Source organism: Calliphora vicina, chromosome 4 (genome assembly GCF_958450345.1).
Source record: "Calliphora vicina chromosome 4, idCalVici1.1, whole genome shotgun sequence".
Classification (NCBI taxonomy): Eukaryota; Metazoa; Arthropoda; class Insecta; order Diptera; family Calliphoridae; genus Calliphora; species Calliphora vicina.
The window spans coordinates 100,461,068-100,470,779 of record NC_088783.1 but is presented as its reverse complement, the minus strand read 5'-3'; the positions used below and the strand labels follow the sequence as shown (position 1 = coordinate 100,470,779).

General features: G+C 28.4%; 1 protein-coding gene across 1 annotated transcript; it reads right to left on the bottom strand.

Moving 5' to 3' along the window:
* Positions 1-905: 905 nt before the first annotated feature.
* On the bottom strand, positions 906-8,933 carry tilB (touch insensitive larva B). The gene is made up of 4 exons (XM_065509503.1): positions 8,832-8,933; positions 7,914-8,760; positions 2,338-2,540; positions 906-949 (listed from the first exon to the last, which is right to left on the bottom strand). Exons 1-4 carry the CDS (start codon positions 8,839-8,841, stop codon positions 906-908), a joined length of 1,104 nt encoding a protein of 367 aa, XP_065365575.1. The 5' UTR covers positions 8,842-8,933.
* Positions 8,934-9,712: the final 779 nt, after the last annotated feature.

The following is a 9,712-nucleotide window of genomic DNA, read 5'->3' as shown; positions in this document are numbered from 1 at the left end:
AAATATGCAATTTTTTCAGTTTTTGTAAAAATTTTGCCATTAAATAATGACTTTTACAATTTAATTTAAAAGAATCGAAATGTGTACGTAATTGTCGTTATAATAAGATATAAAAGACAAAAATTGGTGAAAAAATGTTAAAGTTATTAAAAAATCGCCAGGCCATTAACGTGTCTCAGGCCACTAGAACAAGAAATTTATGAACAAAATTAACATATTTTGAGAAATATTAAAATAAAAGCTCATTTTTACTTAAAATATATCCATATTTACTTGTGTATAAGTTTTTGTCCTCGTAGGATACCGTTAACCTATTCGCAGTTATGACCAAAAAAATAAAAATTTTTTAACGGCAGTTTCAAAACTCCAATTTCAAATTTTTAAAAATTTTGTTAAACAAATTTCAGAATTTTTTGATCATCACATGGGGATTTATTGACAACATAATAGGGAATAAAAATGTGAAAAAAGTATGTCAATACCTCCTATAGTTTTTCCGTACCTGCGATATAAATTTTGCGATTTTCGAGAAAAACTAATTTTTTGGCCATATTTTGGGGAATGACCAGAATTTCCTTACTGTAATGATTTTTAAGTAAAAGCTATTCAGAATAATATAGTCCAGGTAATTTTAAATATAGTCTGAAAGTTTTACTAAAATCGGAAAACTTTAACCCTTAAATCGTGAAGGTCAAAGGTCAATTTTTTCAATATTTGGAATTTCTCATGGAAAGATAGCGAAATATTATATATTTTTGGGCCGATTTTGATGAAACTTAAGAAAAATATAAAATGAAGTCTAGTATTCACAATAACAGTACAAAAATGGAAATGGGGCGTTCAGCTAGTATATTAATAAATAAATAAATGATTTTCAATGTAATGATCATATTAGAATGAAACACTTACCCCTTAACGAAACTTTCAATGACAGTCTCAATTGGTTTGTCTAAAAAATAAATGATAGATACAATTTCGGCTAACATTATGTGATTATCAGATAGATAACATAAACGTGTAAATATGTACATCGACCGTTAATATGTTTGACTTTTGAAATAACATATTTATTTGGAAATTTTTTTCATTACCCTGACTAGACGTTTTTACATATGTATGTACATCGCACAGTGGTATGAGAAAAAAAGAGGGAAATAAATCTGTAAATTCTAAACCCTTAGTCCGATTTGAATGAAATTTCACGTGCGAAAACTGGAGTAGGGTGGGTAAAAATGTTGAAAATTTAATTTTCAAATGCGAATATCTCCTAAGCTGTAAAATATAATTGATAGCTACGACGAGGTTTTATGTAGTGCTCGGCAAGAAGATTCTATATGTGTAAGAAGAAATAGGATCAGTTTTAAAATTGAACATACCCGAAGTGTCTTACTTTGGGGACCCCTGGTCCAGCTCCTGGTGAGGTCCAAATTCAAAACTTAAACTCTACTACACTTCCTCTTTGCGCATGTGAAACTTCATTCAAATGGGACTAAGGGTTTAGAAGTTACAGATTTATTTCCCTCTTTTTTTTCTCATACCACTGTGCATCGTCCGCATATTATACAACTCAGATTTTTATGCTGGCTCGACATATTTTTATTTTTAGAAATTTGAGATAAACAATATGACATGGACGGATTCATACACACAACATATAATGAATTCCATAAAACATCACAAACAAATTGAACTTGTCTCTTCCGATTTGACCATATTCGTTAAACACATACCCTTAGGCCATTTTTAATATCGAATTTCTCTCGATGTTCATTTGTTTTAAATCAATCAATTTATTGACGCATTTGAAAGACAAAATAATTTTTGCATTAAATCGCATATTGTTAAAAAAAAGAAAAACGTGGATTCCAAATGGTAAGAAAGTGTTTACCAAATATAGTCAAAATCAAAAATTTGTGGTTTTTTGTGTCATTTGTCGGAATTCATGATATATTTTATTATTAAACATTTGTTTTCTCATATTTGTAAAGGGTTTTTTTATGGAAGCGGAGAACTTTAAATTGAAATAAAGCAGAGAAGACAAAGATCGCCCAAGCTGGTTTGAAAACCAGCAGGATTCATCCAAAAGCAGGGAAATTGGGTAGGAATACAAATTGAAGTCGAGAAAACTTGAACTACGATTTTGCATTTTTATAATCAACGAATTTTGCGCAAGTTTGGTTGACTTTAGGTACATCTGTTGTCAACAAACTATTTTTCCAATATTTAGTTAGGCGAATATTTAGTTTAGTTCTACGCCTACATATTGTAATACATATGTACATATTTATGTATGCATCTTCTAATCAGTTCATTACAAAAAATAACACCAAAACTCACCTTTTAATTTAGGCTTTAATAATTCATGCTGATGTAACTTAGCAACTTTTATAACTAATTGGCCAGTTATTTGGGAACGTTGTACTGCAGCTTCGGATGGTTTTACTTCACCATTAAGGGATATTTGAAAAATTTTACCCTTGACTGTTACTCTGATGTAATTAACTTCGACTTCCACTTTAATATGAGAAGTATCGAGGAATCTGAAAACATCAATTACTTTAGAAAATAAGGGACAACAATTACACTGTACAACACAAAAAATAATTACAAGGTCCGACCAATAAATTTTGATAGAGGAGACAAAAAAAGATGACACGTGTATCGGCGTTTTCAAAGTTTACATCTGAATTTCATTTGAGGGGGGGTTAAAGTTTCCCAACTCTGGCAAATTCTTATTGTTAATCGTCATAAGAAACCATATGATGCTTACATTTTAGCTATAAACTGTGTTCAGCAAATTTATGTAAAATGATACGAAGAACATTTTTGTAGAATATGTTAACCCTCTAAATCCTCAAGGCATGGGTCTTTTTTGTCCTTCTTTTAAAAAAGAGCAAAAAACACTATTAAAACAGGGATTTAAGGGGTTAAAATGTTCCGCAAAAATATTATCCGTGAAATTTTACTATAAGTCCCTGAATGCACCAAAACTGAAAATTTAACCCCCCCTCAAATGAAATTCAGATGTAAACATTCAAAACACCGCAAAGTGGGTTCGATGGTACCTTAAGTAGCGATTAATTCATAGAAGTCGTAGTTTTAAAATATTATATTTTTTATTGATGAGTTATTATCAGCACATAAAAACACAACATTTTAGAAAAAAAAGGTTAAACAATTTTTTTTAACCCTTTAAGCGCATTATTGTTTTTTGAAAAAAGACCTTAGTTCACAATATATGCTGTAACTTTGGAATCGAAAGCGATAAATTAATGAATAAAATTGGAAATTAAAGCATACATAATGTTTTCATAATAAATTTAATTTAAAATCCAATTTTTATTTTACACAAAATTTTATAAAAATACAATTTTTTCAAAAAAGTCTTAAAACAGAATATTACAATTTTTTAGTAATGAATAATCATAAATCCATAAAAACACAGCACTTTAGAAAAACAAGTTTAAAAAAAAAAATTTTTAACCCGTTAAGTGCATTATTGTTTTTTGGAAAAAATTACCATAGCTTACAATTTATGCTATAACTTTGGAATGGAAAGCGATAAATTAATGAATAAAATTGGAAATTAAAGCATATTTAATGTGCTATTAAAAAATTCAAATAATAAATTTATTATATGTATTTATATTAGTATCAATTTAATTTAAATTTTAATTTTTGTTTTCACAAAATTTTATAAATTTAAAATTTTTTTCAAAAAAGTCACAAAATAGAATATTATAAATTTTTGTAATGAATAATCATAAATTCATAAATACACAGCTTTAAAAAAAAGGAAACAAAAATTTTTTAACCTATTAGGCGTTTTTTGTTTTTCGGAAAAATATAATTTTCGCTGTTCGAAAACAAAATAAATTTAAAGAATAAGTTATTATGTAATTGTATTCCTATTAGTATAAATTTGTATCCAGTTTTTCTATCACTAAATTCAGTAAATGCAAAATTTAATCTTAAAAAATAAAAAAATTTAAAAGTTTTGGGGGAATCTTTCTTTGGTTTCGCTTTACCTTCTTAATAAAAAATATATTAAAATATTTGTATTATTCTGCATTCTCAAATTCACCACAAATATCCCAATTATCATAAGATTCATTATAATTATTATCTTCATCTGCATCATCATTATTATAATCTTCTTCATCATTATCATCATCACTATCTGCATTGTTGTTATCATTTACTGGGCTTGTTAATGACAACCAGTGTTTTTACACAAAAATTAAAATAAAAAAAATGGCCGGGCATTGTCTGGATTTTTTTTCTTAAATAATAGCTGATATCCTATTCTATTCTAAAATCTATAAAACTAATTTCAACTATTACTAACTTAATACGTGTGGCCCATTAAATGCGGAAATTATCCCAATTTTGGAACTTTTTTAAAAAAATTATTAAAAATATATACACATAATTTTTATAAAAAAAAAAATTTACTATATACTTTAATACCTGATGTTGAATTGTAAAAATTTCCAACTTTTTTTTAAAAAACAGCAATAATTGCTATCTTTGACCGCTTACTGAAAAGAAAGTAAACAACTTAGTTGATTTATTTTTACAGCCAGTGATGTAGAATTTTATCTACTTTTACCCTATACCAAAATTTATTATAAAAACTTTATTTCTAATTTTCAATTAATCGCCACTTTTTTACCATTTGAACCCAACGTCTATCATAATTTATTGGTCGGACGCTGTACTTTTGGAAAAAAAATTGATTTTGTATAGTTGTATAGTGTTATAAGTCAACTAAGTTAATTTAAGTATTATTGTTTTTTACCAGAGACCGAAAATAACGGGTTCACTTTCATTTCAATGGTAAATTCTCATTCGCAACCATTTAAAAATAATTTTTTGTGATATATCACTGAGAGAGTGATTTATTCGAGAACATTTTAGGTTTGGGGTTGAGAGAAACAGAAAAGAAACAAACACAAAAAATCTGGATGAGTGATTTATAATTAATTTTTTTCGTAAAGGTCAGCTTGTGACTTTTATTTGCGAATATGAAAAATAAATTGCAAAAATGCATTTGATGCAAATCAACACTTAAATATATAAAATTTATAAAAAGATTAATAACAATTTAAAAAAAATTCTCATTTCTGTTATTCGGACTTCATTACTTTCCATAATTTGTTGAAAATTACTAATAATATGTTATTGTATGTAAATAAAAGAGAAAGTAACAGTTATTAAGAACAAGAACAAATGAATTGTTTATCTCACACCAAACCATTAAAAAGCAACAAAAACGAATAAAGGTCATACCAAGCCATTTAAATAAAAATCATTTTATAAGTGATTTAATTTTTATCACAAAAATATAAATCACAATTTGGGTTTTTGGTATATAGACGAGTTATTTTCGATCTCTGTTTTTTACATTAATTCATATAGAATTTACGATCGCATAAATTGATCAATGTGAACGTTAAGTATCTAATTTGCAAAAAATTTAATTTCCCACAAAAGTTATTGGATCCTTTCGAGGAGGGAGGAACCTACAGTTAATATTTCAGGCGTTTGGGCTGTGCGATAATGAATCAGTCAGTAAAGTTACTCTTTTATATACATATGTACATTTGAGTGACAATCAGTTGTATGGAAAAGAAGTAATAATATCCTACACTAAGTAAAAGAGCAAAAACATTTCTCTTTTATGTGCTGTTTTTCTATAGCGAACGAGTGCTTTGAGTAGACGTTTTACATGTACATATGTATTTTATTTTTCTTACAATAAGAAAACACATGTTAAATTTCCACTCAAAGTACTCGTTCGCTATAGAAAAACAGCACATAAAAATTTTAATAATTTATATTTTTGAGTGATTTTCGGAAGTGGGCCTTATATGGGAGCTATGACCAATTATGGACCGATCACCATGAAATTAGATCCTGTGATTTATGTCTATATTAAAGTTAAGTATGTTGAATTTTGTGTGTATACCAACATTTTTAAGCGATTTATGCACGTTAAAGAGATTTTCGGAAGCGGGTCTATATGGGAGCTATGACTAATTATGGACCGATCGTAACAAAATTTGGTGACATGAATTTTGTATATATAAAACTTATTTGGAGCGGAATTTGTGGAGATACATGTATAAATTAAACATTTATGACCGATAAAGTCCAATTTCGGGAGGACATTTGTATGGGGGCTAGGTGAAATAATGGATTCGGCTGTGCCGAATATAGAAAAGGTCTTTAAAATATCTATCATTAGATATCCATATTGTCTATATTAATGAATTAGTAATCCAGATATAGGTCAACATTCGAGGTTGTCCTGTTTTTTTCTTTATATCTCAGCCGTAAGAACTTCGGAGATATTGATGTATGAATCGTTTATGTAAGTTATTTGGGGGCTTCGGAAAGTTGATTTCAACAGATGGACAGACAGACGGACATGGCATAATCGACTCCGCTATCTATACACACAAAAAAATAATCGAGGCTATATTAACTAAGCTTGCATAGTTAATTTCTTTTTATATGAAAATGAAAAACTAAGTTTTATTATCTATGCCTATAGGTAATTCAAACAATACACTTTACCTAAAAACTATGTTAATATAACTATTGGAATTATTGTCAATTGAAAATATTTTTGGTGCAAAAGGGTATGTATATATTAAATTAACTTTAAAAATATGAAAATTTAAATAAATTATATTTTTAGCAATATAATCAAACGAGTGGAGACACGCTACACGTATAGAATGAAGTAAAAGTGTTATTCACGTTGTTGATAGACCTTCAACTTCAGCAGTGGCCCAACAACAATTAAAGGCGTTCAAAAACACAAATAAATTTACAAACGCAAGATCCTACGAAACTTTTGGTGAAACAAGTCCCCAAAAGAAATCAAAATTCCACAATACCTTTAACTATAAAGGCAAGTTGTAATAATGGCCCAAGGAATAATAAGAATTTGAATGTTAGTATGTGGAATGTCCATCTCTATCTCAGATTGCAGGTTTCAATCAAAAATAGTGAGACTGTAACAATTGGTTCTTAAGTTTATTATTAATAAAACAAAACCTTTAAATCTGACTAGTACTGGAACAGATCAAAAGATAGAGATGGACAGACATTCCACATAGTAACATTTACATTCATATGGTTAGATATTAATTGTTTCCAAAATCAATTTTATTTGTAATGTTTTAATCCATTAAGTTTTCATTTTATCAATAAATAAAGATAAATTAAATAAAAAATCAATTTCATTTTCATTTGTAGTAATGGCATAGAAAAAATAGTTAATTTAACTAGACAGATATTTTATTACATAGATAATTTACCAAAAATAAAAGTATAAATTAGCTTTGCTATCATTTGTAATTTTGAAAAGTTTATAAGAAAGTTTAACAAAAATTTTTGTTGATTTTTCGAACAAGGAAATCAACAAAAATTTTAGGCATATTTACTAAATAACTTTGTAAATGCCATTCTACCCTTGCTCTTAGTTAAATTTATACTATATTTTTAGGCAATATAACCTATAGAATTTTTTGTGTGTAAGGATCCAGAATATATATACTTTATAGGGTCGGAAAATTATATTGTGGAAATTACAAACAGAATGACAAACTTATATATACCCTTCTCACGAAGGTGAAGGGTATAAAAATATAACGACATACAACATACAAAGCTACGATACTGATTGTGAATTGGGCAAATATGTATTTATTTTTCATATTTTTTAGCTTCTTTTGCTATCCGACACAAGAAACCTTTTATTGAATATTTGGAAACCTTCCAATACCCAGACAAGTAAACTTAAAAAAATATGAAACTTTTTTTAGATTATCAAATGATTCCTGCCCACCAAAAAGTCCAATAAATAATTTATTCTCTTATGTCAATATTTGCATACGTACTTGTAAACCTCCAGTTTTAATATGTATTCATTATCTTCGTCATTTAGTGTAAATTGCAATTGGGGTTTATTAATATTATATGGACGTCCACAGGGAGCAAATAGCTGTGGCTCTATGCGATGTTTTTTTAACTCCGAAACATCGTCATTTGTTTCACGTCCTTTACGATGATATTTAGCGATTTCATGTCGTATTTCAGGGCAGTTTTCACTCTTTGAGTCCCAAAATGTTTTTATGCGCTCATCCTCATCTTCAATATTGGCCATTTTAGCCTCGAGTTCTTCTTTTTGTTGGAGAAAGCGTATTTTTTGCTCGTCACGATGCATGGCATAATTGGCTTGTTTTTGTATAATAACAGCACGATATGTCTTCAAAAGTGGTTTAACCTGCAACTTCTGAGTCAATGTTATCTCTTGGCAGTCTAAACTCTCCAACTGTGGGAGAGTTGCAATCACAAATTCCCTATAATTTGTATAATCACAACAAGGATTTCCAGTCAATATCAGTGATCTCAAATTATAATTATTCTTCAGACTTTCAATTGATGTTAGTTCGCCTATAAAGTTTAATGTTAAATCCAACTTATTTAATGACTCCAATTTTTCCAAATTCTCCACTCGTTCAATATTATTTAATGCCAAATTCAAATATTCCAGTCGTTTAAGTTTGTATAAATTTTCAATTTTAGAAATTAAATTCGATTGCAATAGTAAAATCTTTAGTTCACGACACCAATTGTGCAAATGCTCTATACGTTCAATGTCTTCCTGATGCAGTGAAAGTTCCTCCAATGTACTTATTAGCAATTCATTGTGTTCAGACTTTTTGCGGACTAATTCTTCAGTAACTATAAGAAATGTTAAATAAATTAATGTGTGTTTATAATTTATTATTTAAACATATTAAAATTCATCTTACTGCGAACCATGGTGAAAAAAGATTGAAAATATATTACAAATTTTTATTTATTTCAACAATATTGTTTATTATGGTTTCCATAGTTACACATTTAAATTTTTGTATAACAGTTTTGTAAATAGGATTTCAAATTTCAGAATTGAGATAGAGACGATACGCAATTGTCAAAAAGATAACTCTCACAACAACATAGTAAATGTTAAGGTGGATTCACCAAACATTTTTTGTTCGGAATATTTTTTATATGTAGTTTGACAAGACAGAATGTATAGAATTCCATACTGATTATTTTTATTTTTTTGTTGAATAAAAGTAATTAAAAACAAGTAAGAGAGCTATATTCGGCTGTGACGAATCTTAGATACCCTTCACCTAATTATACTTAAAAATAATTTTTTTCAAATATTTTTAGGTAAACAGAATTTAAATTTATCACCCGGTAGCATTTGCTAATGTGAGTTCGTCAAGTTTCTCCAACCCTGCCTGTTCTTATTTATATGCAAATAAAATATCTATAAAATATCTAAAATGTACTGCATACTTTAGGAGTTTTTTTATTACAGTTGACTGGACTCAAAAAAGCCGGTTTTAGATCAAAAATAGACCAAAAATCGAGGTTTTCCCTGTTTTTTTTCCTAATATCTCAGCCATTTATGGGCCGATTTTGTCGATTTTAAATAGCAACCGAGCCGGAGGAATTCCCGACATATTGATGTATGTAAGTTATTTAGCAAAGTTGATTTCAACGTACAGACGGTCATGGCTATATCGACTTTGCTACTATAACGATATCGAACGGAATGACAAACTTAGTATATAACCCTTCCCACTCATGGCGAAGGGTATAATAATAGCGGTATTCATGATGTGGTGCTGTTGGC

Excerpts from the sequence above, each read along its gene's own strand:
- tilB (XM_065509503.1), bottom strand. Across the intron at positions 2,541-7,913 it reads TTAAAACTGGAGGTTTACAA|ATTCCTCGATACTTCTCATA; the intron begins GTACGTATGCAA and ends TGATGTTTTCAG. Across the intron at positions 950-2,337 it reads ATTAAAGCCTAAATTAAAAG|ACAAACCAATTGAGACTGTC; the intron begins GTGAGTTTTGGT and ends TTTATTTTTTAG.